Source organism: Apis cerana, linkage group LG14 (assembly GCF_029169275.1).
Source record: "Apis cerana isolate GH-2021 linkage group LG14, AcerK_1.0, whole genome shotgun sequence".
Classification (NCBI taxonomy): domain Eukaryota; kingdom Metazoa; phylum Arthropoda; class Insecta; order Hymenoptera; family Apidae; genus Apis; species Apis cerana.
Genome location: NC_083865.1, coordinates 6,246,904 through 6,272,500, shown reverse-complemented (window position 1 = coordinate 6,272,500; position 25,597 = coordinate 6,246,904). Strand labels below are relative to the sequence as shown.

At 31.5% G+C, this 25,597-nt stretch overlaps 4 protein-coding genes and 1 long non-coding RNA gene across 8 annotated transcripts in view; 3 read left to right on the top strand and 2 right to left on the bottom strand.

Annotated features, from left to right (window-relative positions):
- The window catches only part of LOC107995600 (uncharacterized), a 21,108-nt gene extending 18,686 nt beyond the window's left edge, over positions 1-2,422 (top strand). For both annotated transcript variants that reach the window (XM_017053211.3, XM_017053213.3), the window contains one exon: positions 1-2,422. This exon is cut by the window's left edge. The gene's annotated coding sequence lies outside the window, so the exon portion shown is untranslated.
- Positions 2,423-13,021: 10,599 nt separating this feature from the next.
- Positions 13,022-15,756, bottom strand: LOC107995604 (integrator complex subunit 13). Of its 2 annotated transcripts, none has more exons than XM_017053217.2 (9): positions 15,541-15,756; positions 15,379-15,453; positions 15,020-15,306; positions 14,855-14,945; positions 14,577-14,784; positions 14,132-14,511; positions 13,890-14,051; positions 13,473-13,804; positions 13,022-13,387 (listed from the first exon to the last, which is right to left on the bottom strand). In XM_017053217.2, exons 1-9 carry the CDS (start codon positions 15,754-15,756, stop codon positions 13,102-13,104), a joined length of 2,037 nt encoding a protein of 678 aa, XP_016908706.1. In that variant the 3' UTR covers positions 13,022-13,101. The 2 variants fall into 2 exon arrangements, with proteins under 2 accessions (XP_016908706.1, XP_061940277.1); XM_062084293.1 differs by having other exon boundaries at positions 14,132-14,499.
- Positions 15,746-18,579, top strand: LOC107995605 (small ribosomal subunit protein uS2). 2 transcript variants are annotated; one of them, XM_062084306.1, is made up of 7 exons: positions 15,746-15,867; positions 16,362-16,423; positions 16,907-17,068; positions 17,152-17,357; positions 17,584-17,871; positions 18,104-18,331; positions 18,433-18,579. In XM_062084306.1, the coding sequence occupies exons 3-7, from the start codon at positions 16,936-16,938 to the stop codon at positions 18,508-18,510; spliced, it is 933 nt and encodes a 310-aa protein (XP_061940290.1). In that variant the 5' UTR covers positions 15,746-15,867; positions 16,362-16,423; positions 16,907-16,935; the 3' UTR covers positions 18,511-18,579. The 2 variants fall into 2 exon arrangements, with proteins under 2 accessions (XP_061940290.1, XP_016908709.1); XM_017053220.3 differs by having other exon boundaries at positions 15,809-15,867; positions 16,365-16,423.
- Positions 18,580-19,655: 1,076 nt separating this feature from the next.
- On the bottom strand, positions 19,656-25,220 carry LOC107995607 (protein O-mannosyl-transferase Tmtc3). Its single transcript, XM_062084292.1, has 13 exons — positions 24,499-25,220; positions 23,841-23,977; positions 23,454-23,535; positions 23,134-23,233; positions 22,932-23,047; positions 22,692-22,864; positions 22,327-22,582; positions 22,095-22,243; positions 21,696-22,008; positions 21,323-21,613; positions 21,016-21,198; positions 20,632-20,916; positions 19,656-20,547 (listed from the first exon to the last, which is right to left on the bottom strand). Exons 1-13 carry the CDS (start codon positions 24,688-24,690, stop codon positions 19,831-19,833), a joined length of 2,994 nt encoding a protein of 997 aa, XP_061940276.1. The 5' UTR covers positions 24,691-25,220; the 3' UTR covers positions 19,656-19,830.
- LOC107995608 (uncharacterized) lies at positions 22,396-23,647 on the top strand. The gene is made up of 3 exons (XR_003697117.2): positions 22,396-22,534; positions 22,688-23,404; positions 23,471-23,647. It is a non-coding gene; the product is annotated as an uncharacterized LOC107995608 (long non-coding RNA).
- Positions 25,221-25,597: the final 377 nt, after the last annotated feature.

Here is a 25,597-nt window from a genome sequence, read left to right as displayed (position 1 = left end):
ATCTTTTTCACCTCCAAGACGAGAATACGCGAAATATACCGAGAGAAAATCGCGGAAGTGAAACATTCGGTCTTGATTTCCGTGGACCGAAAATATCCATCGAGATAGGAAAGAAGCGATGATCTCGCAACGAAGTTTTCACGTCCCACGCAACAACAACCAGCTGTGTCGTTCCTTCCACGCATTTCTATTTCCCACGTATGTATCGCGCGTGTTATGTAAACCTTTTTTTTTTTTCTTCTTTCTCTCATTCTCACTCCTCGCGATCTATCGGTTTGTACGCCTCTTCTTCTTTCACACCTCGAGCGGAACGTAGATTTTTTTTCTTTTTTTTCTTTTTTTTTTTTTTTAGAAAGAAAAAATTTTCAAATGACTTGCGAAACACGCGCCAGTCTCAGCGTGCGACGAACGAACGACTAAAAAGATTGGGTAAAATATGACGAATCTTTCTCGATAGAATAGAAAATGGATAGATGATCTGTTCATCGATACGAGTCAGAATTTTAAAATCGATGAACAAAGGAAAGAAACAAAAAGTTATAAATTGCAAAATCTTCAGTCATTGACTGGAAGGATTTTTTTTTTTCTTTTTTTTTTTGAATTAACGAATATGGAAGTTACAAAATCTTCTCTTTCTCTCTCCTTTGATAGAATCTAGACCATTATGGAGAACGATCCAATCTTCTCCATTGCGTGCGATTGGAACATGCGGCGGAATTTCGTTCAACGAGCGAACGAACGACGCGAGATTTGGCGGAAGTTGACCTGCCCCCAAAGATAGATATGCGTAATAATAAACGATGAAAGGAAAAATTCTGCGGAAAAAAAAAAAAAGGGATGAGATCCTTCGAAGAGGGATTCTCGAACGCCTGTCCTCTGTTGATCTCGCTTTCATCTCGGATCTTCTTCGACCACGATTCACGAGAAAAAAAAATATATATAATTTCGCAAATGAAACAAAAGAACCTGGCTCCTCCATCCGTGTTCTCACGTATTCATTTCTCGAGGGGTTGAAAGGAACAGCGAGATATTTTTCGCGAGAGACAAATACCCGTTTCGATCGAGCAATTCGATCTTACTCTGCATTCGTTGGATAAATTGAATTGGGAATATTTAATAGAACTTTTTTTTTTTTTTTTTTTGAATCGTATTTGTCAAACGTTTATGCCAAATGTTAATTTTTATGTTAGCCCAGATATGTCTATCATTCTTCCAAAAAAAAGATGATTTTAAGATAATTTTATTTTTTGATTTCTTTACACTTCTTATAATATTCCTCTGAAAAAGGGATGACAATTTGTTTAAGAAAAAGAAATAATTAAGTAGTATTAACGTAAAAATTCGTATTTTTTAAGTTTAATTATTTTAAGGGAATAAAAAGTCGGAGATCTTTTTCCAGTTGAGTGATAAACATATTTTAATTGTGAAAGGCAATTTATTCGAGAATTTTCAAAGACAATTTTATCTGCCTCAGTGGACCTCGAGGAATGAAGAAAATCGATGCAATAACATCGTTGTCTCGTTTTCAAAGGAATTCGTGACACGCAAATTGATATCTTTCAAACGAAAACGAAACATGGTGATCTCTGGTGATCGATCGATGTCGAGGGTCACGATATCTCAGGTTTCAAAAAAAAAACGTTCAAAATCCGGTGATTGATCCGATCACCTTAATAAACTGCCATTTAATGTTACTAATTAAGCGATCGTAATGAACGGAGATGATGCGTGGAATATCCGAATAATCGGGTTGAAAGCGTGTAAACTTACAGACATTGCCTATAGATATATTATCTGCGTACCAGATATTTAGATTTCAATAAGAAGTCTGAATGTTCGTACAGAAATTTGTGGTGAAAAAAATTTCTATAAGTAATAAACGTAAGTCGTATGAACTGCCTGTATAAGATTATATTTTCTGTTTTCTACACGGAAGGCAAGAAAAAGATAATTTAATCTCTCGTCCTCGAGGTCTAAGAAAATATATATAAATTATTTTTTCTTTCTTTATTAATTAAACGAATCAGAGAAAATTAACTAATGTACACATACGATTGTATCTTTGTATCTTTTGGAATTACATATGTTGTAAATTAAAGAAAAAAAAAGTGAAAAATATGTGCCACTATTTCTATAAGGGATTAAATCTCAATACACACACACACACACACACTTGTCAACCAATCCTAAATAATCGAAGTGTCGTACGTATTTATTTAACTATCGCGTACGCGTTTCGTTGTTTTAATTAATGTACTCTTCATTTTCTTGCAGAATCTATTTTTCAAAACCTTGCCATCTTTGATATCGATTGCATATCTGTATACAATGTCTATAACTTTGTACACGCTTCCAATTTCATTTTTCGCGGAAACGAGAAACGAGAATCGAAGAAGAAGAAGAGAGAGAAAAAAAAAGAAAAGGAAGAAGCACATTGATCTCCAGCGATCGTTCATTACATTCGCGATCACTACCAATTTTTGGCATCTCTTTTCGAGAGAAAAAGAAGGAGATTACTGTTTTTCCGTCAAAAGGACCGCGCGAGATACATTTCGAATTTCAACCCTTTCGCCACCAAAACTCCCCCCGACACCTCGTTGCCCGAAGAATTTCGACTACTTTGTATAGAGCGCTTCTGCGACCGATCACAACACAATTTTTTTGTTTCCTTTTAAAATTAGAGTAACGTGTAATTCTTGGATTAATTGTAAAGTAACGTGATGTCATTACGAAGTACGAGGTTAAATAAATTATTTGAAAACGTTTCTTCAGTTGGTGTTTTTCGTGCCACCTACGAGAAACCAGCCACACCGTTTCATTGCGCGAGATAATCACAAGATTCATAGAAATGCAAATTTATTCCAACGAGTTGGATAAGTGTAGAAGATTGATAATCGAGAATAGAAAAATTTCGTACGTTTCGCGAAAATAATTATTTTCAATGAATTTGAAAAAAGAAGAAAGAAGAGGAAATTCAGATTTAGATAAAGGAGAAAATCCAATCTCGCAAAGAGTTCGTATTAATTTAAATAACTCGTAATCGAGTAGCATCTTTGCGTGAAATTTATCTCGAAGAAGCGGTTAATTAGCTTGATAAAACTTGCGTGCACGCGAAAATGAACAAAAGCTCTCGTCGCAAAAAGGGGGATCGATCACTTCGATTTTCCGGTTCAATTGTGAAGGAAAAAAACATCGACTTCTCCCCTTATCCTTTCTCTTTATATAAAATAATAAAAAAAAAAAAAAAAAAAAGTCCACCGTCCGTGTTTTCTCACCGTTACTATGTTTACTCCGTTATAAAGGTGAACGCGAGATAAAAAGAAAAATAATCTTTCTTCTTTATTTAACCGTAAATATAAACCATGCGGATATGATACTTTTCATTTCCTATTTTTCACGGTTCGTTCTCCAAACAAGGTTAGTCATTAATTTCCCATAGATAGAATAATGGTAATAATTGCTTGTAAAAAATTTTTGTAAGTATTTTTGTAAAAAAGATCAAATATTATACAGTTTAAACACGAAACGTTATTTATCAAGTTAATAGCATAATAATAACTATTTATTCAATTTTATTCTATCATTAATTATAAAAGATAATGCACGGACTCGTTAACGAATACATAAAACTCTTTCACGAGTTACTTTCAACGCTTATTTTCCGCGCATTTTTACTCTCAAGTATATATTCAAGCGTCTTTTTTAAAGCGAAAAAAAAAAGACAGCATAAATAACAATCGAATTAATAATTTATCAACATAGAAATCATCTGTAACATAAATACACGTCGCAAATGGATTATCAAATTCGAGTATCAAGTTTGGAGGAAAGCACGAATTCGATTAACGAAATTTCGTATCTAACAAATTCTCTTTATCGAAAAAGAAGGAATTTCAAGGGTTTTTATTAGATTCTGGCGTTAATGGCTACGTAATACACGATACACCGGTGTAATTACACGTCCATTAACCGCTCGCCGCAACGAACGGTGCGCAAACAAACGGGTAATTGATTCGAAATTAATCGGACCTAAAAGGAGCAATTAAGTTTCTTGCCTCGGTGAGAACCGGTGGATGATCACTGAGGAGATTGGAAGCCAATGGGTTACAATTGGGAATTTATACACGAGATAATCGTATACGGTTGATTAGAAAAGAAACGCGATCGTTATTTCGATGAAACGTTGGAAAATATACGCGTATATATATATAGAGAGAGAGAGGTGTCGTTAATTGGCTCCCATGACGATATCACTCGGTGTCAATGACGATCGTTATGCGACGATGGTGATAATGATCGCGTTGACGACCACGATGATACTTGGCCCCCCGGGTATCGACGCAGACTAGACGCACTAAATAATCAGTCGATTCCTACTTGAAAATTCATTACGTGCGATTGTTAGTTGGAATAGCTTATGGATCGTTAAGTGAAAATAATTGATGGCCCTCGGTTAACCCGCTGTGATCGAATCAAAATTTTGTTTGATTATCGGGGAGGGATAATTCTAATAAGTTTAAATCTGGCGAGAGAGTAATTACGGCGCAATGATGCACCGGTAAAATAATACAATTTTAGATAAATAAATTAAAATTATTGTCCAAGAGTGTATGTATGAAATTATCTTTAGTTTTTTAATCTTTCAATTAGAACAATTAATTTAATTAGGAATCGTTACTTTATTGTTCTTTTTTTTTTCAAGAAATTTTCACGGATGAAAAGATGAAATCTATTTATTTCGAAGATTTGTTTATGCGACATATCGTAAATAATTAGTGTATCATTTTGTATCTTAATAAAATAAACAATCGATGAAATTATTAATAATTTTAAATAGTACCGATCATAAATTATAATAACAACGCTCAATGTTTTTATTACACGAAGGATAAAATGAAACGAGAATAGAACACTCGGATTTACAGATCTGAAAGAGCACAAAAGAGCATGCTGGTTGGGCACAGTGAAAGTGAAACGTTCTTCAATCTCTATTCGACTTTCTCCGAGTCTCCAAGCATTCGTTTCTCGCTTCCACGATGAGAATCCATTCATAAACTTTTTATACGCGCATTAATATCGAAAACCACACAGAAAAAACACGGTAAATAATATTCTTATTTTTTTTACACAATTGCAATGTATTTAATATCGAATGAAATACGATATATACGTATATTCATGGGATGAAGTTTGAATAATTAAACTCCAACTTGAAACGATGGAATAGAAATAAAATTTAAATACTTATGCGGTTCTTAAGGAAGTTCTTATTTTCGTGTGGTATGCGTTATTATTTTTGTCACGACGGCCATCTCGAAGCGTTCCTTTTCGATGCTTCTAAAATTAAGGACAGAGGCAACCTTGCCTCATGGTTCGTTGCCAGGAACAGTGTAATTTGGAGTCACGAATTTTCTTTCGGATCCTGATGATCAAACGAATGACAAAAGTAACAAAATATCTCTTTCGATTAATGAAACGAATTGAATATACATAATAATATATATCAGACAAAGTATATATATTTTGAAGTAATATTGTAGATAAATTACTGCATCTCAATAATTTATTTAGTAATCCAGACTAAATAAGTCTATAATAAATTACAACATATGATAAATCTACCGAAGATGAATAAAAAATAACAAAATCAATGAAAAGTGAGAAATACAAGTAAAAAAGGATATATAAGAATTTATATGCATCTAAAGAAATTAATTTTCATATTTTTTTCAAGTACTTCGTTAAGCAATACACGTATACACTCAATTTATCGATCGTCTGTGATTCTCGCAGTTAAATCGATGTTCCTCGTCTCACGTTCCAAAGAAAACAAAAAAAAGAGCAAAAAATTCCAATCATGGAGAGCAAAAATCTTAAGAATCTTACTTTTCGAATAAAAAAGAAAAAAATAAGAAAAAAGAGAAACCAGCAATAACCACAATTAAATTCACAATTAGAATAAAACTTTAATCCTTTCTCCCTCGTCGATTCACTTATCCAAAGACGGGCCATCATCCTCAATCTCACTCTTGTATCTCTACGTATCTCTTTGTACGGAAGCCTCGCTATACCGGAAACGCGACACACGCTCATCAATGCAGCCCCGTCGCAAGACGCTCCAATTCTTCACGCATCAAACCAGAATGAAACCAGAGGAAAGGAGCACGGGGTCATCATCGTCGTTCCAGTGACCCAATAAGTTCTGGCACGACCTTCGAGGCGATGTATTCACCCATTTAAACCATCCTCTCTCTCAACAGTCTCTCTCACTTTCACTCTCTTTCGAGCATCGCAAGCTTTGCACACAGTCTCGTATAACTCTGCATACACACGCACGGATATGTACGGAGCAGCTTGTATATACGGTTGATGAGAGAGAGAGAGAGTGCAAAGAGTTACCCACGCGGTATAGGGCATCGCGATGAAGGAGACCGAGAGTACACGGGAAAGGGAATTCCGAACCACTAGTTATAGAATAGAGAAGGAGAAAAGAGAGAGAGAGGTAAGCGTATACTGGGTGTTCCACGAGTGAATAAGAATGTTATTTCGTGTGGAAAAGTAAATGGGAAAAGAGGAATTTTTTCGTTTCCGAATTAAAAATAATAAATTTGATCAGAGGATTATTTCGAAGAATAAAAAAGGAATAGGAATTTTTTTTTATTCAAGCCTCGCCTTCCGAGAAAATCGAGTTTAAAAATTCGTGAACGTAATATACATATATATATATATTCATTCATTCATTCCTACTTGATCAAACACGTTCGATTCCATCTTGTTGAAAAATTTCCAAATCCCATTTTTATCCTCTTTACTTTCACTGTAGAAAAAAATTTTTACAATTTCCAAAATTGCCTCCCTGCCAGTGAACTCAGTAGAGTCTCATCTCCAAAAGTTCGACGTGTATTTTTCCCATCCCCGTTAAAAGTCGCAGAATCGCAGAGACACCCTGTACACGGACGCGAAGAGAGACACGGGGAAAAGCGTAGCGGCTAGACAGAGGCGAGAATGTGAACCGTATTACATACCGTTGGGTGGACGGAGTACGTGGACGTGGGAAGAGAGAAAGGGCGTGAGGCAGAAGGAGAAAGAAAACGTGGCGTGGATGGCCGGGCGAGAGAGAGAGAGAGGAAGAGAGGCGGCGCGGCCCCGCGAAGGGGGTGGAAGCGGGACAGGAGGCAACAAAGCACTGACAGGTCGTGTGATACCCCGTTACGTCACAGACGGAACAACTGGTTGCCTCATGGGGAGTTTGAGGAGCTCTCTCGTGTACCCGGAGCTCCGAGGTCGAAACCGAGAGGAGAGACGATACCCGGATGGGGGTATTCCCGGGTCCGCGGGGGGAGGGGGGCAGGGGTATCCCGCGGCCGTCAGGAGGGAGGATGATATATACAAAACACAAGGTCACGAGTACGGCTATAGGTATCTCTCTGTAAACACGGTCGGTGACGTAGCAAGCACGTGCTACGACGACGTTACCATGGCGGGGGCGATTTGAGGGACACCCTTCTCCGCCACCCCCTCTGCACCACCCTGCACTACCGCTCTCCTCTTTCTCTCTCTCTCTCTCTCCGCGCTCTTCCTTCTACTTTCGATTCCCTCCTACCATCCTACCCTGGGAGGTGGATAGGTATCGTCTCCTCTTTCTCATTGGCACACATTCCCTCCTCTCTTTCGTCCTCTCCTCCTCCTATCGCTGGATCTTCTCTTCATCTCTTCCGTGTCTATGAATCGACATATCTCGTCGGTTGCTTGGCTGTGCTGTAAACGCGTTGTCGCCGTGATCCATCACAACGATTCCGCGGCCTTGTCTGTAGTTTGGCCTACGGCAGGAGATAGGAAAGTGATAAAATGATGGGAGAAAGTGTACGCTCGGGAGGGAGAGGAAGTGAAATGAAAGTGTATATATATATATATATATATATATTTGTTGTACTCGGAATTGTGTTGATCCCTGAAACGCCATATCTGAATCTTTCTTGCGTTCGATGTATTCGTATCTTATATCTTCTTAACGAGCATCTTCTCAACTCGTGAACGTACTATAATTATGACTAAAAGTAGGATTAATAGATTAAAATTGGTGGAATAGGTAACCGAGCGTTGAAAATTCATAACGATCACAGGGAAAGGAAAAAGTCAGAGATTTTGATGATTGTTACGAAGGAGAAGGATTAAAATTAAAATTAATTAACTCTGGAAGAATGTAAAACGCGTTAATGCTGTTATACTGTATATATATGTGTGTTGCATTCGGATCGAAGATCCTTCATCTTGCAGACTGGTTGGATGCAGCTGTAAAGTTCAGCTTAATAACACCTTAATAATACAATGCTAGTCCAATAGAGAAATACCGATGATATCACGATACGCTTATTATTAACGCGATTGTGCTATGGCATATCATTTGTTAGACCTCTTTACGTACGATGACAGAAACGCGACTCTCTCGAGGCTTTAGGACACTCTTTTAAGGGATCTTTACGAGATGTATACTTTCATTCGAGTATTTGAGTAAACCTCGTTACAATTAGATTGATTTATATTATTTCGGTAATTTATTACTGGAGTTAATTGATTTAAATCCAAAACAATACGAGTTCTATTGTAACATTGCAAGATTATGACACCATTTAATTCACGCCATTCCACAAGAAAATGGGAATCGTTGAATGATTTCATTGCTCCTCGTGAAAAGAAAAAATTCTTTGGAAAACACGTTTCGAAAAAGACACGCGAAAGAAAGAAAGAAGAAAAATAAAAAACCCTTCTTCCTTCTTCCACGAAGAGATTCTACTCTCTGAATTTTTCAAACTACGTCCTAACGTATTCCATTGAGACAGAGGAAAGCATGCAGGACTCGTTTTCCCGCTACGCTCCCCGAGGGTCAGGCCTGTCCCTTTGTCGCTCCCTTTTCAATGCCCGCCTCGGCTCGAGCTCGGGAGCAGCGGCGGCGGCAGCAGCAGCTGCCTCTCTCACGAAGAGACGTTTTTCAAAGTCCCCTTCCGTGCTAACGATCACCAGGGTCTCTTCCTATCCCTGATGCGAAACGCGGCAAGGGTCGAAAATCCCGCTGGGAGATTATTTTTCCCTCGCCACCCTCCTACCTTCTCGTCTCTCTACCCTCCATCTCTCTCTCCCTCTTTATCCGAGCTGCCCTTTCTACCAACAAGGACGAATATTACAGATCTGAAATACGTTTCCTAGAGAAACTTTTGCCAGTCGATTTTATCCTCACGATTTCGTCGCAATCTTTACCTTCGTCCTTGAACCGACCGAGGACAGAGTTTCAGGAGTAGGAGTTTAGGATTATGTTAAGTGGGTATTAAATTTGTCGTTGGTACTCGGATCTTCTTTCGAGTGATCGATGATTGGATCGCAAATTTTATTCTTTTAATCTCTTTGGACCCGTCTCTGTATCGTCATTTTATATTTTTTGCGCGTTAATAGGAGAGAAAATGTTCAAAAAAGATATAGTTTAAAATTTCAGATATTTTTAATTGCCTCCTTGTAATATATATATATATATATATATATACGATGATATTTTTATTATTAATTTTTAGAATAAATAGAATAAATTCGTTTCTTTCTTTTTTTTTTTTAATGTGTTCAATGACACTCATCAGAACAGAATTCAATTATGTCGATATCGGCCTGTCAAATTCAAACCTTGGACGATGTTCCGCATGCATCAAGCAGATACGTGTTGTTAGGGTCAGTTCGTGAAACTAGTTCAAGTCTATAGCGTTTTCTTTGAAATCGATCAGCTTTATCGATAATCGCAGTAATCGCTAACTAAGAAAGTTTATTGTAAATAAATATTCTTTTTCAACATTTAATCATCACTCGTCTTAGAAAGGATTATAATTTACACTCTTCACAGTTGAAAACTTTTTTTAAATCTTTTTCCCTTTTCGTATTAAGTTATTTAAGAGAAAAAGAAAAGAACTTTTTGAAATTTTTACGACTAGGATTAAGTCATTCATCAAATTTCGAATTATACTTAAATTTTATTCAAATTGTTTTAATAATCCAATAATAATAAAAATAATAAAGTTGTTCGATATTAATCTTAAATATAGTATCTTAAGTATCTTGGGCAATTTCATCACCATAAAATTCGGTAATTCTTCTACGAGACGAACGTGAAAAATTCTTCCATTAAAAATACAAAAGTGCAAGATTGCCGTCATCAACGCTGGTGAAATTGCTGGTAATGACACTGTATAGTACAATTTGCATCAAGTATTAAGCTTTAATTTATAGATTCACGATCAACGTGACAATGATTGATGCACTTAGAGATAAGGATTCACAACCGATGACATTCCAAAGACACGAATCTCGATATCAATCCAAAGAAGCTTCGACCAGGAAGCACAAAGACCAGGAAACGGAGTGACGATGAATTATAGAGGCGCGGAAAACGGGGCACGTCGCTTCTCCGCCACGGATCGATATTTACTCCACGAACTTGCCAATGTGTACCAAGAATCGATAACGCTATGCATTATCGATGCGTCTTCCGGTAGAACTCCAGTATCCCCCAGATCGTATCCTACTTGCCAAAAAGTAGAAAAATATCAATTCTTCAGAAACAAAGAAAATAACATGATAAATTTATGAATATTTTCTTAACGAATGTTTTGAGTCATCTCATGGATAATGCTGTGAATGAAACTTAATATTATTCGTAATATTTTTCGGATAGTTGTTTTTAATTTGAAAATTAAAATAAAAATTTATGTTTGTCTCGTTTGATTTTCTAGTTTATTGAAATAGTAAGTAATTGATATCGTTGCTCATAACGTCCTTTTTTTTTCAGTAAAATCAACTCGTCCACAAATTTATTATAAATAAGTATCATGAAAGTTATTGTTAATTTAAAAAATTAGGGAAAGTATCCAATTGTTGCAAAAATAAAATATTTGAAATCTGATAATTTAAAAATCTTGGTAATTTTTAAGTATTAATTGTGTTTAATTATCTGGCTATATCTTTTAAAAAAATGTCATTCAGCTATAAGTAAATAGGTAAAAGAGTTGAAAGATGCAACAAGTATAATTTCAAAAAGATTTGTTTAAGTTATTTTTTTTAATTGTGCTAATTCTGGAGGAACAAATTGTCCGATCGAAAAAATTAAACCTAATCGATTGCACAACGAGTATCGATGCTTTTTCTCTTCGAATTTCCATGGTGGCTTTTTCTTTGATGTTTCACAATGTTAACGGCGATAATTAGCGAGTGACATTGACGATTATTAGCCAGACTATGCGGGATGTTTCTCTTTTCACCGGTTCGTTCAGTGACCCTTTGTCAGGATCGATATTTGGGGTAGATAGGCGAGGTAAATTATAAACGGTGGATTCTTCTTCGCGCTACCACCTGCACACAGCTGTGTATAAGCTGTGGATCAATAATTCTATCTAATTTATTTTTCCGGTTGCGTCGCGGTGCGAATTTCCCAATGAGAATATCACGATTTTTACAATAATAATTTCAAATAATTTCACGTTTAATCGTTTAATCGTCTATTTCACGCAGCACTATCATAAAAAACATTTAGAACGAAATTTCATGTTTCATTGATAGAAAAAGAAAAAAAAAAGAAAAAATTAAAATTCTTAGCGAATGCTATCAAGATTTTTCAATCCTTTAACAATGTTTGTATATTGCTGCGGTTTTATTGTACTGATTTATATTCTTTATAATTAATAAATTTGTATTGATTCTACTACTATTGTTCATCGTAGTAATTAGTAGCGGATTACACAATACACTCTTTCCTATCTTGTCATTTCTATTGTTCCATTAGACACGAGGATTGCGTTAATCGTTTCACGTATTATCCCGATTATTCAACATTCTCGCAATCGATTCCGTAACAGTTGCGTAAGATGAATCGTAACAGTCAATGTCGATAAGAAAAAATTTATATCAGTATATTATACGATATACTACAGTAAAGTCAATTGATGCGAATGATGTAATATTTGCGACTGATTTATCCGAAACATGATGAAGCAAAGGAAAGCCAAAGAATACAGTTATAACTCGTCAAAGCGAGAAATGAGAAAACCAAAGCGAGACGAACAAGCAGAATAGCACGTGTACGACTGCATTTCACGTGACACATACACAGATACCGTACATGTGTACGTGTGCACATATATCCACACATATATGTATCAAGATGGATACATAGAGATGCGTGTACTTATGTGTATATATGTATATATACGTATATATATTTATATATGTATATACACCATTGACCGGGATATCGTCTGTCTCAGGATGAATGAACCATTACGTCACGCACTTGTACTCTCCGATTCCCCTCCGTCTCTCTTTCCCTCTGTATGCTTCACCTCATCCGTCGATTCTGTCTCCGTCACTCTTTTTCTCCTCTCATGCTCGCATTACATTATGTGCAAGCATACCTTCCTCCTTCCTTCCATCGATTAGCGGCGGAATTCCAGTGAGGGGAGAAAGAGAGAGAAAGAAAGAGAAAGAGAGAGATGATAAAGAGCTATAGTTTCGATGGAGGTTAACGTATTCGCGGTGGCTCAGACACCCAGTAGACATGTCTGTCGCCGTAAAACACCGAGGAACGAAGGACGCGGGGATGAAAATCAGATCGCTTTCGTTGTACTACTGATACACTTTTGCGCTGCTGCTCATATCTTTGAGAGAAGGAGCATCCATCCTCTAAATGTTTCCGTTGGATAACGTTGTGACGTTTGCTCTTGTAACTTTATTTTTATTATTTTATAAAATGATTTTTCAAACTTCCTATCTTTTAAACTGAAATAAATACATATTCTTTTTTCGTTCATATTCACTAAAAATATATGTATATGTCAAAAAAATAATACATACCCAACAATGATGGGACAAAGTTTTAGATACAATAAAGGATTAGTTATAGTTTAATAAATTTTTTTTTTGGTGATATCATAGCAGAGTATCCATTATATGAATAATAAAAAGTAACAAATAGTAATTATTACAGTTATGATTTATGTCTAGAAGAGAACGATTTATTGATAGGTAATTCTTTTATTTTAACAAATTTTCAATATTCAAATAATGAAGTATTTAGCCTTCCAAGATGGGCTCACGTGGTTCTCGTCCAGTTTCTTTTAAATTAGGATATAATTTTGCTTTAAGTCCATCATTATTTACTCTTCCGTGAAAATCAGGTTTCTTCTCCTTAGGTGCACTTCGTTGCAACCAAATGTCCAATAAACTTTTAGGAGCGTAAATACCACCTTTGTGAAGTTGTTTACCGAGAGATATCGATGTACTTGGCGGTGGAGACATCGGTGAATCGGTTGTTGCTCTTATTACACTAGCTCGAGCAGTTCCATCTTCTTTTCCAAATCTATGTTAAACGACAAAAAAAAAATACATAGTTTTAGTTAATATTAATAATGTCATACTAAAGTATTATAAGAAATAATTCCTACCCATCTAATTCACGTAATGCTTGGTCCAATTCAACTTTATCTTTATCGTCTTTACTTCGTACTTCAAGAAGACAAGTTAAAACTTCAGAATGTGCAGCAGAATTATTTGCATGATGTTTTAAAAATGTTTCTAATTCTCCCCATAATAATCTGTAATGTTCTTCTCTTCGTACTCCACCTTTTCCACCGCGACCACCCCCTATACTTGGTAATGGTAATGCTTCGTGTTTTGCTTCCAATTGCAACAAACTAAAGATCACTTGTTTGCATTGTAAAACTTCATCTGCAGTAAGCTCTTCCTTTACCATCAAATCTGGTAATGGATCTATTAACTAAATTATATAAATATATTATTATTATATCATTATTAAACATTAAAATTAGACAAAAATTTATCATAAAATTTGAAATATATACCTGTTTTAGATTAAACATTAGTGTACTAGAAATAGTAATTGGCCAATATTTTGTATGTCGTTCTAATCTAAATCTCATTTTTTCTGCTGGACCTTCGCTATTACAATTTGTACTTCTTTTTAAAGGCACCAGGACATTATTCCGCATTAGTCTTCCAAAATCCTATGATAATTGCCAATTATAAAAAAATATTATGAAAAATATTAAATCTTAAAAAAAAAAAATTTTAAAAATATATTTACAGTTATTCTATAATCAGTGACGCGACCACCACAACCTTCGCTAATAGAAGGTGGATCCTCTAATACACTCCTAGCAGTAGATAATGTATGTATAAAAATTTCTCCACCATGTGCAGCAAGTAAATGAGAAATAGTTTTTCCTCCACTTTTTCTTGCCATTTCAAGCATAACAGATCTACCATTTAGTAAAAAGTTAATCAAACAAGATGAAGGTCTACTATTTACATCAACAGGTGTGATTCGATGCATAGCTGTGCAATTTTGCATTTCAGCTGCACTACATCCTCGTGGTGTACACCATTTTAAAGTAACAGTTTCATATTCTGATCCTTCTTCAAATCTTCTAAATGTCTTAATTAAAGCCGAATCTTGAGGATTTCCTACGAAATATTTATATAATTGTATCTATATATCATAATTTACATTTTAAAGTTAATTATAAAACCTTTTAAAATTGTAGAATGTGCAGCTGAAGAATGAAATATTTCAACATCATAATTTGCAGAAGAACTAGCATTTTGTTCTTCTTTCATTGGTATACCAGTTACTGTTGTACTAGCCAGATCATAATGAGATAAAATTAAGTGAGACAATTTTGAATGTAAAGCAGGTGCCTTAATTGAATGTACTTCTACTGTTAATAATGATGAAACCTGAAATCACATTTTTTATAAAATTATATTTTTCATAAAATTTCGAATTTATATATATAGAACAAAATACCTCTCTTGGTCCCTGGCTAGTAACTTGTGATTCAATATTGTTAGGAAAAATATTCAATATAACTAAATGACAATAATCTACAGGTATTAAACTGAAAATAAAAAAAACAAATATGTTATAAAATTAATGTACTTAATGTTATAGAATATAAATTTAAATACTAACTGATCTGAAGCTAAAGCATTTTTATTTTCTTGAGTTAATTCATTTAAAAATATATTTTCCAAATTTTTCATATTACTATTATCTCGAGCACTAGTAATACATATTACTCGACCTCTGTTAACAAGCTTACTAGCATTTTCATTTAATGATGTTCTCTTTTCATGTTGAATTTCTGAACATTCATTAAGTGTTTCAATAGCTACCCTTAAACCATGTATTACTGAATAATCATCTCCAGGTTTTGGAGTCTTTGTCGGTACTCCTAAAATGGCTGTGCCATTCATTATCTGAAATCATAAAAATTTTGATTAGAAATATTATTTTTTAATATTATATATAGACAATCTAATATAATTAACATGATTTAAATTTTGTTGCGATGGACTCCATGAGTTTAATACATATGCTGCACGATCAGTTACAACAAATCTTATCTGTAAAAGATAAAATAATTTGAAAAATTACTTTATTTAAAATGATATAAAAATCTTAATTAATAATAATAATTTAAAATAATGTACCAATTTTCCAGTTGGAAAGAGATCCCATACTATTCGACAATATTCTAATGAAGCTTCTACACTGGTGGTCCATAAAGATTTACAAACAGGTGCTAAAGGAATTAAGTTTTGACTGCGACTCTTTAAAAAATCAAATTCTAGAGGAGCTTCAGTAGATATACCAAAATATGGCGTATGATCCAAAACAAAAATAGTTTTATGATTTGCCGGATACATTCTTTTACACCATTTTAGGAAATTGTTTTTTTCATATATAATATAATATAGTTTGTTAATTATATATTTGTAGAAAGGAAGATAATCGTTCGGGAATATCCCATGTTATAGGTTAGGGTACAAAATATTCTAAAGATGTTTTTATTATCATAAAAATATTATATAACAATTATATATAACAATTATATATAAATATATAAAATTGACATTATATTAAAATATTATATTTTTTCTATCTATTTATATAATTTGAAAAATTATTAATTTATTTTTTTATGAATATAAATATGATATAATAATTTTTGAAGAATATAAATTAATTGTATATTTTTAAAATCAAATATTACATAAGTCAGAAAAACGAAAAAAGTATACTTCAACAAATTTTAATAATAATTTCATAAATTTTATTTGTGAAATTTGTATCTCATTTTATTAATTTAAATTTCCCGGCGAAACTTAATTTATTTTCAACATAATCTTAAATTGTATATTTTCTAAAAAATTGAATTTGATTTATATTTTTAGATATAACTGTTTTAAAATAATCAATTTTCTTTATAATTATATATATATTTTGTAATATTCTACCCTCGTAATTAAAGCAGCATGGAGTTTGGAAGCTTCCTTCTTTTCCGGTTGGAAGTCTCCTAGTGGCATTGATAACGTGAGTTTATTAAAATATTTTTCTTTATTTATAACATATTTTATTTCATACAATAAAAAAATATTAATTAATAAACAATAATTATATAAGGATTCAATTTTATATAACAATTTATATAATAATACTAAATAGTTACATTAAATTCATATAATAGTTACGTTCTAACACGTGGCATTCTTTTAATAATAGCAATTTTTAATAATAACAATATTTTTTGACACAAAACTTTTATTTTATTAAGATTTATATGCTTAAATATTATATTGACTCAATATATTAAATATTATTCATTTTGTGTCTTGAAATAAAATAGTTATTTTTTCAGATTATTAATTACATTTTTGAAATTATTCATTTATGATATTTATAAAAAAGATATCAAAATAACATGTAATAAATGAATAAAGCAAATAATAATTAAAATCATGAAGTTGAAAAAAATTATTTGTCAATATTTGTATTTTATTCGTATTTTATTTGTAGGTTATTCGTAAGTCAATCTCAACGTTAAGATGTCAGGAGGTTTAGATGTATTATCTCTCAAAGAGGATGATGTTACAAAAATGTTGGCTGCTTATACTCACTTAGGTGCAGAAAATGTTAATTTTCAAATGGAACAATATGTATACAAAAAGAAAAGTGATGGTAAATTTTATTTGATATGATAAGTTACATTTTATTGTTAGTTAATATGATTTATTATTTTCTATTATTATTTTTAAATGCAGGTGTCAGTATTATTAACTTGCGTCATACATGGGAGAAATTATTATTGGCAGCACGTGCCATTGTTGCTATTGAACATCCTAGTGAAGTCTTTGTCATTAGTTGCCGACAAACTGGACAAAGAGCTGTTTTGAAATTTGCACAACATACTGGAGCTACACCTATTGCAGGACGTTTTACTCCTGGTGCATTTACTAATCAAATTCAGGTTGGTATATATTTAATATAAATAATATTTATATATATTATTATATATATATTATATATATATAATATAAATTATTTACTTTTATATATATTTATATATAGATGATATTAATTCTTCATAAGTTATATTTATTAGCTTATTTTGATTTAATCTTTTTTTTCTTATTTAAAAATTTCATATTTACATGATCAAATTATTCTATATTAATTTTAATTAATTATTTTAGTCAGCTTTTCGTGAACCACGACTTCTAATTGTTACTGACCCATCTACTGATCATCAACCAATTACTGAGGCCAGTTATGTAAATATTCCAGTAATTGCTTTTTGTAATACTGATTCACCTCTTCGTTTTGTTGATATTGCAATTCCCTGTAACACAAAAAGTCTTCACTGTGTTGGTCTAATGTGGTGGCTATTGGCAAGAGAAGTATTAAGATTAAGAGGCTCTATTGCTCGTGAAACTAAATGGGATGTTGTTGTAGATTTATTCTTCTATAGGGATCCAGAGGAGGTAATATACTATTATTCTTATATACTTTCTTATTTGTAATTTCAATATGAAAAAAAAACTTTCTTTCATTTCGTTTCATTTATAATTTATAAATGATGAAAAAGTAACATCCAGAAATATATTTGTTGACCTTATTTATATGGCTTAATCTTTACTGAATATATTTTTACAATTTGCTTATATTTTGATCTAATTTATATCAATAAATAAAGTTCTAAAATATTGTTTTAAGGCTGAGAAAGAAGAACAAGCAGCTAAGGAAATAGCACCAGCTAAAGATTTTGCTGGAGCAGTTGAAGTTGCAGCTGCTGCTGAACCTGGCTGGGTCAATGAAGTTGATACAGCAGGAGCAGTTGCTCCTGAGAATTGGGCTGACGATGTAGCAACACCAACTGCTGCTACTATTCCTACAGCAGGTGCTGCACAAGCATTCCAAACCAGTGGAGACTGGGCTGCTCAGGTGAATATTTTTTAATTATAAGTTTAATTTTAATAGATAAATTTAATTGTAAATTTGAAGTTTGATATTAAATCAAGTTATTTATCTTCTTTTTATTTTAGACTTCAGAAGAATGGTCTGCTACAACACAATCTGCAGCAGGACAAAGTTGGGGAGGTGCCACAACAGAAAAATGGTAATTTCATTTTCTTTGATGATTTCATGCATTTTGTATGATCAATTTAATAAAGTAATTAAAAATCTAAAAATAGATTTATATATATTATAATCTTATTACTCTATCTTAAAAAGATATTTAGATTAATATTAAATATAAATTTACATATAGTACATATTCATTATATCAAAAATAAAATAAAATAAAATAAAATAAATTACAATGTAATGATTAATTTTCAAACGCAAAATATATAAGTAAAAATTATATTTATATATATGTATTTGTTATATATTATAATTAATGAAAAAAAGACAGAGATAAGATAATAATTAGAAAATCAAGTTCTCTTCAAAATATTACAAATGAAACAAATATAAATAAAAAAAATAATATAAGAAATGATTATCATTGCTATCTTTTGAATAGAAAATATTTTTTAAAAGTATTTAAGAAATCATACTGATTTTTAATTTTTCCTTACCTTATCCTATCCATCAAAAAAATATATCTATCACTCAAGAGATGGCAATAACAATCAATTATTATATCTATTTTTTTTCTCTCTCTCTTTTTATGTTTCATTTGCAGTGCTTCGAAGATGACGCCAATTTAACAATTTTTATCTATTTCTGTTCTATATACTGTCTTTTATATTTATAAATTTCATTCACTTAAAGATGATATCTATTTCTAATTTCCTTTTTTTTAAATTCTGATTTACGTTTTATGATATTTCAAGAATCCGAAAAAATTTCGTATATCATTTCTTTTCTAATATTCTTATATTCTTTTTATATTCTCCTTCTTCATATTCTTTTAATTCAAAAATTTTGATTTTATGTTATCAGAAAATGAATAAAATAATATAATCCGAAAAGCAATGATATGATTTCTAGTAAAAATTTTTTAAATTATAATATAATGTATTTATAATTAATTGTATATATTATATATACATAATCAAATTTAGAAACGAATTTTCAAATTCTTAATGGATGTTACACGTAAATTTTAATACATGTTCAAAATTATTCTAAAAGAAATAAAATAATAAAAAATATTTTCGAAAGCAGTATAGAAATATTGTAAAGATAAAACGATAATTATGATTTTCGGACAATGATAAATTCTATTCGCATAAACGAAAAAACAAAACCAAAGAAATGCACATTTTTTAAATATATTTTACAAAACATTCTATTCGTACAGCATATAAAACAATACTCTGTATTTATTTTATATTCACACATTAGCTCTATACGACTGTACCACCATATTTTTTCGTTATATATAGAATATAACTTTATACAATATTCGGCATAATTTTCAAATATCAGTACTATGAAAGTGCGGTATCCTTTCGACGTATAGTTCCATGCTTTCCACTTGTTGAAAATGCTGATGCAGTCCTATCAAATTTCTCTGAATTAATCGCACGTTCTCGATCGATTGTCAATTCCGTTGCATCTGAGTTCATATTTTTACTAAAAAAATTTCCAGAGGAATAATCTTGTTGATTATTCAAATTAGTACTTGATTTATCATGATCGATGTGCGTATTCTTTACTTCCGGCTTCATTTCAGTCAATGTAACTCTTGCAGGTTTTGATGAACTTTTCAGATGCACCATATGATTCGTTGAGTCTGTATTACTTCTTTTATGACTAATATGATTATGATGATTTGAAAAAACAGAATCCGTTTTGCCTAAAAACTGGCTATTTTCCATATTATTAAGACCACTTGTACCACTAGTACTTCCAATGCCATTACTGTTGGAAATATCTCCCATGTTAAAATTTCTTTCTTTGGGGCCATTTTGCCAAAAAGAATCATCGAACACCTCTGTATCACGTTGTTCTGGAGATAATCTACTGATACGAGCTTTAACAATAGCCAGATGTCTATGTACATAATCCTGATGAGGTGCTAGAGCTGCTGCACGTTCCAAACATTGAGCAGCTAAGCCCAATTTACCACGTTCAACCATTACAACACATAAATTGTGAAGACCTTGAATATTTGTTGGATCCAACTGTAGAATTCTACGATAACACTGTAATCATCATTTAAAAATTTTTATATTAATATTGAAATATTTAAAAATATTTATTATTTGTGATGATGATGATAAACTTACATTTTCAGCAGCATCCAAATCTTTTATATTATTTATATAAATATCACCTAAAAGGATTAATCCTTTAACATGGTCCGGATGAAATCTAACCAGTTGATTTAAAAATGGAGCAGCTTCAAGAGGACGTTGTTCATCTGCTAATAAAAGAGCCAAATTAAATAAAGCAGAACGAAAATCTTCTTTGAGTGCAACAGCGTTGCGAAACCATCTTTCTGCACTTCCGCTATCATGGTCATCCATAGCTAACATTCCAAGATTAAAATGAACTCTTTCATTATTTGAATCCTAAAAGTAAACGTCATTTCATTAAAATAATGAAAAGGAATATTTTGAAATATTATTTTGACATTTATATAAAAAATGAAAAAATATGAAGGAAAATACTTTTCGTAAAAGTTTTAGAAGTCTTTCTCTGGCTACTTTTCGTAGTTCAGCGCGTCCTAATTCTTGAAGTAAAATGGCTGAATTTAGTAACGCTTGTTCATGTTCTGGATCAAATTCAAGAGCTTTGTCAAGATATGCTAGGGCTTGAGATGCTTTTCCTTGTTCAAGAAATACAACTCCAAGCTTTAAAAATAAAATTATTATAATAATTAAAATTAATATATAATTATTATATATTATATATAAAACATATATAATTTTTTAATAAACATTGTTAATATTTAATAATTTTATTTTTTATATTTACGTTATAATAAATGTCTGGATTGTTGCTATCGTAGAAAAGAGCTCGTTCATAAACTTCCTGGGCTTCTTTGGTACGATTAAGTTTAATTAAAACATCACCTCGGTTAATATACGCTTGCGTATAATCTGCACGCATACTAATAGCTTGTCTATAAAGCAGATCAGCTTCTTCTAACCTAGTTGCATTCTTTGCTATTAGGTTTGCTAAATTTACAAAAACATTCAAGTGATTTGGAGCTATTCGCGCTTGATAAGATTCTCCAGGTTTTGCTTTTGGTAATAAAGATTTTGCCTAAAACAATTTTGTCAATTGAATTTTATAAATATTATTATTAAATAATTTTATAATTATATTATTTTAATTATGCATTTACTTTTAGGTATGCATCTTCAGCTTCTTTGAACATCTTCAGATGATTATAAGTTCTACCCACATTAATATGCGCACCAATATCATCGCCTTGAACTTGCACAGCCATATTGAAGAAATTCAATGCTTCCTTGAATTTTCCTTGACTTTCCAAAGCATGCCCAACATTGTTAAATAATTTGGCATTGCGATCGTTTACTTTTAATCCTGACATAAATATGGAATATTCATCTAACCAATCGTAATTTCTCATAAAGGTTTTTGTTGTATGTGCAGCCAAAAGAGTTATTAATAAAAATAGTGTTAATTTCTTAAATCTATAAATATAAAAAGTATATATTAAGAATATAGTTCAAAAAAATTTTGAATATTTATAAAAAAAATTTGAATAATTATAATTTACTTTTTATCGCATAAAATGCTCCATCCATATCCAATAAGCATACAAAATCCCATAGATGGAGCATACAATACTCTTTCAGCAATGACAAATCCCACTGGGAAGAAAAGATTTGAGGCAGGTAAAAATGGAAGTACCATCATAGCCAAACTCTATATAAAAAATTTCATAATCAGTTTTTTTTTAAATTATATCTTAATTTAAAAAAAAAATATATAATTAATTTAATACTAACCATTATAAGAATAATGGAAGTTTGTCTATTAGGTGTTAAAATGGCTGTTATCAGTAATCCTAGTATGGTTGTATGAGTTGCTATAGTAGCAAGATTGCGAGGATCCGAAAAACTTTCTATCAAGGGTATCGTTCCCATAGTCCAATCACAGCATAAATCGCTTGGAAGAAATAGTAGTCTTAAATTAACTGCTGCGAGGTAATTATAGGTAAGCTGTCTTATTGGCGTTGGAGCCACTGACGCGGGATTGTCAAATCTGAAATATTAAAAAGAATTATTAATTTTTATTATAGGAACTTTATATTTACAAAAAAACAAGATTCTTTGGTTTCAATTTTTAATTAAATATTATTATTTACAGGTACCTGGTAAATACAGGTAACTTTGAGCCCATTACATGTAGTCGAAGGATAAGTAAACTAAATGTAACAAGGGTAAGGACTGTCAATCGTTTTGTACCTTCACTGGACCAAGTAAGTGATATTTTTTTCCCACCAAAAGCTGCCTTTAATGTTAGGAAAATATCCACTGCTCTTATCTAAACAAATAATGAAATAAAAAAATAAAAAATTTTTTTAAATTATAATATTTATATGTTAATTTACCTTTTGTATAACAAAAATTTCATAAAATACACAAACTGCAGTAGCTGTTATTCCTTGTTCTTTACATAACATGGCAGTGAAAACAAAAAACATAGATAATATCAAAGATTTCCATCCTAAAAATAAATGTAATATATATTTTAATAAATAATATTAATAATTTACAATAATAAATGTTAAAAAAATAAAAAGAATTAAATACCTGTAGATCTTCTACTTCTACAGCATTTAGTATATGTGATTAAAGCCGCTAAGTAAAATAAGGAGGACAATGTTTCTGCTCTTCCGACCACTCCTGTAACCTTAATACACGATTATCCACTGACAATGCATCTAAACACGAACTAGGAACTACGACGCGATCGATCGCTCGACGTCGACCATTTGAATCTGGATACATTGATACATTGTCGCCGAAGAGGAGAACAAGGACTAGAAATAATTATCAAATAATATTCTCGTATAATTTCAAGGTAACGTCGATCGATTCGATCGATATGGAAAGCAGTCTAAACAACTTACTGCTTCTGTATGTATAGGATGAACCGCAAACAGAAGAGAAGACACAAAAGTTGCAGAATCAGATAGAAACATCAAACAAGTCCTGCAATATCAATTAATACATACTTTATTTTTATTTTGAACTATTTTATTGTATAAAAACAATTTCAATGATATTTTTAAATATTAAATATAATATTTATATAAAATATAAATATTCCTAAATTCTAAATATTTATTTAATATTATATATTATGTTTATTTAATGTTTGAATAATTTTTTTTCAAAATTTTCTCTCACATATATAATATTACTTAATATTATTACTTAATATTCATTATATATTATATTAAAACATAATATATAGTTAAAAAAAATCTATCTTTTTAAAAAAAGAAAAAACACACCTGAAATATAATAAGCATACTCCAATATGTAGAATAACATTAAGTAGGTGATATCCCATAGGATCCAATTGATGAATTAAGTAATTCCATCGAAATGTGAGAACACACAAAGGTCTATATGATTTGTGCGATTGCTCCTATTTAAAAATAAATACAATTGTTTTAATACTCACAAAATTAAATTAAAAACTCTCAAATTAATATTATAAATAATAAAGCATTTTAATATAGTTTGAAATAGTTTTATACATTCTTTTTTAAAAAAATAAATAAAAATTTACTAAATTATATAATTTTTTCTATAAATTATATTATTAAAATATATCATATCATTTATAAAATAATTTACTTTTAGAATTAGAAATATTTAATAAAATTGAATAATATATCAATCTTCATTGAATTTATCAATCTTGATTGATAAATAATAAAAAAAATTTCTGATCAAAAATATTGATTTGTTGGAAAAAAAACAAAAAAAACTTAAAGAATTTAAAGTTAAATAAGATTTACTTATTTAAAACTAAATTGAATCGAATCAAATCGAAAGGGAAGGAAAAGGAAGAGAAGAGTTGAACGGATCAATACACAAGAAGGTAGACAAGAGTGAAAGGGAAGGGGAAATCGAAAGCGCCCATTACATTACATATCGTATTACCTTGTGCATAGGAGTACCCCAGAAATCATTGTAAAAAACATTTTTTAAAGGTGTATGAGGCCTAAGATCACGATTATCCTTTATCGCTGAAATATCATCAAAAACGAAGCCGCAATTAAGGCTATTTAAATAAACAGCGAATGCGCTTATGGCGACAATCGCCGCGAGTGCTCCCCGCGCAGGCACTCCCATCACAAATAAGACATTGATCGGCCGTTTTTTTCTCGCGATTTTCAATTTAGAGATTTTACTGAACAAGCTCTTATGCTTGCTTCACCAACACTTAATCCTTCTGTTTTTTTTTAACTATTTATGCTAACTATCTATCTAGCTATTTTGTCTGTCGAGCCGAGACTTTAACCCCGCGATATCCAGAAGTGATGCAGGAAATTCATCTCTAGGCACGTAGACATTGGTAGGCTCCTCTTCGAACACATTATGACACCTATGTATCCAATGTTGGCGAATATAAGCGCGCTTTCTTATAGACCGATCCCCGGAATTCAATGAACGACATGTCAACAACAAATAGATATATATTGTTTTAGGAAAAACTAAATAAATATCGAATAAATCAGAATTGATGGTTACTATGTGCGCGAATTAAAATCAACTGTCAAACGATAGATGTGTATACGATTGTACAGTAATGCACGCTACGTATCGTGAAACGAGTAACGCAAGTACGATATTACGACAGCGACGACGCGGATTTACTTTGGAAAGAACACGCATGCGTAGTATAGGATTAAGCGCGAAATATACATAATTTTACCAATATGTAATTCAAAATATTCCATTTTAGAAGTATAATAATTAGTATCTTTAGAATATTTCTAGCAAAGCTTAAAATACAAATAATAAGTATCATAAAAAATATATTAGTCTTTATGAATTAATTTTTTTTTATTTTTTTTTCAAATTTTTCTATTTAAATCTATAGATTTCTTTATTACATGTTCTATCATTGGTTACAATGATAAAATATAAACGCCATTTTTAAATATTTATTGCAGTGTAAAAATTTAAAATGAAATTTCTTTAAAAAAATAATTTTTTATAATTTCATAATCTATTCATAAAGATAAATTAATTTATG

Bases quoted from the DNA above. Each gene is read 5' to 3' on its own strand.
- LOC107995604 (XM_017053217.2), bottom strand. From the start codon at position 15,756: ATGTATCCGGCAAATCATAAAACTATTTTTGTTTTGGATCATACGCCA. The intron at 14,785-14,854 runs GTATTTTGTTCT...ATGTGATTTCAG, and splicing joins CTAGCCAGGGACCAAGAGAG to GTTTCATCATTATTAACAGT. The intron at 14,512-14,576 runs GTTTTATAATTA...AATATTTCGTAG, and splicing joins ACATTCTACAATTTTAAAAG to GAAATCCTCAAGATTCGGCT.
- LOC107995605 (XM_062084306.1), top strand. From the start codon at position 16,936: ATGTCAGGAGGTTTAGATGTATTATCTCTCAAAGAGGATGATGTTACA. The intron at 17,069-17,151 runs GTAAATTTTATT...TTTTAAATGCAG, and splicing joins ATACAAAAAGAAAAGTGATG to GTGTCAGTATTATTAACTTG. The intron at 18,332-18,432 runs GTGAATATTTTT...TTTTTATTTTAG, and splicing joins GTGGAGACTGGGCTGCTCAG to ACTTCAGAAGAATGGTCTGC.
- LOC107995607 (XM_062084292.1), bottom strand. From the start codon at position 24,690: ATGGGAGTGCCTGCGCGGGGAGCACTCGCGGCGATTGTCGCCATAAGC. The intron at 23,536-23,840 runs GTGTGTTTTTTC...TTGATATTGCAG, and splicing joins GTATGCTTATTATATTTCAG to GACTTGTTTGATGTTTCTAT. The intron at 22,583-22,691 runs GTACCTGTAAAT...TTAATATTTCAG, and splicing joins AAGTTACCTGTATTTACCAG to ATTTGACAATCCCGCGTCAG.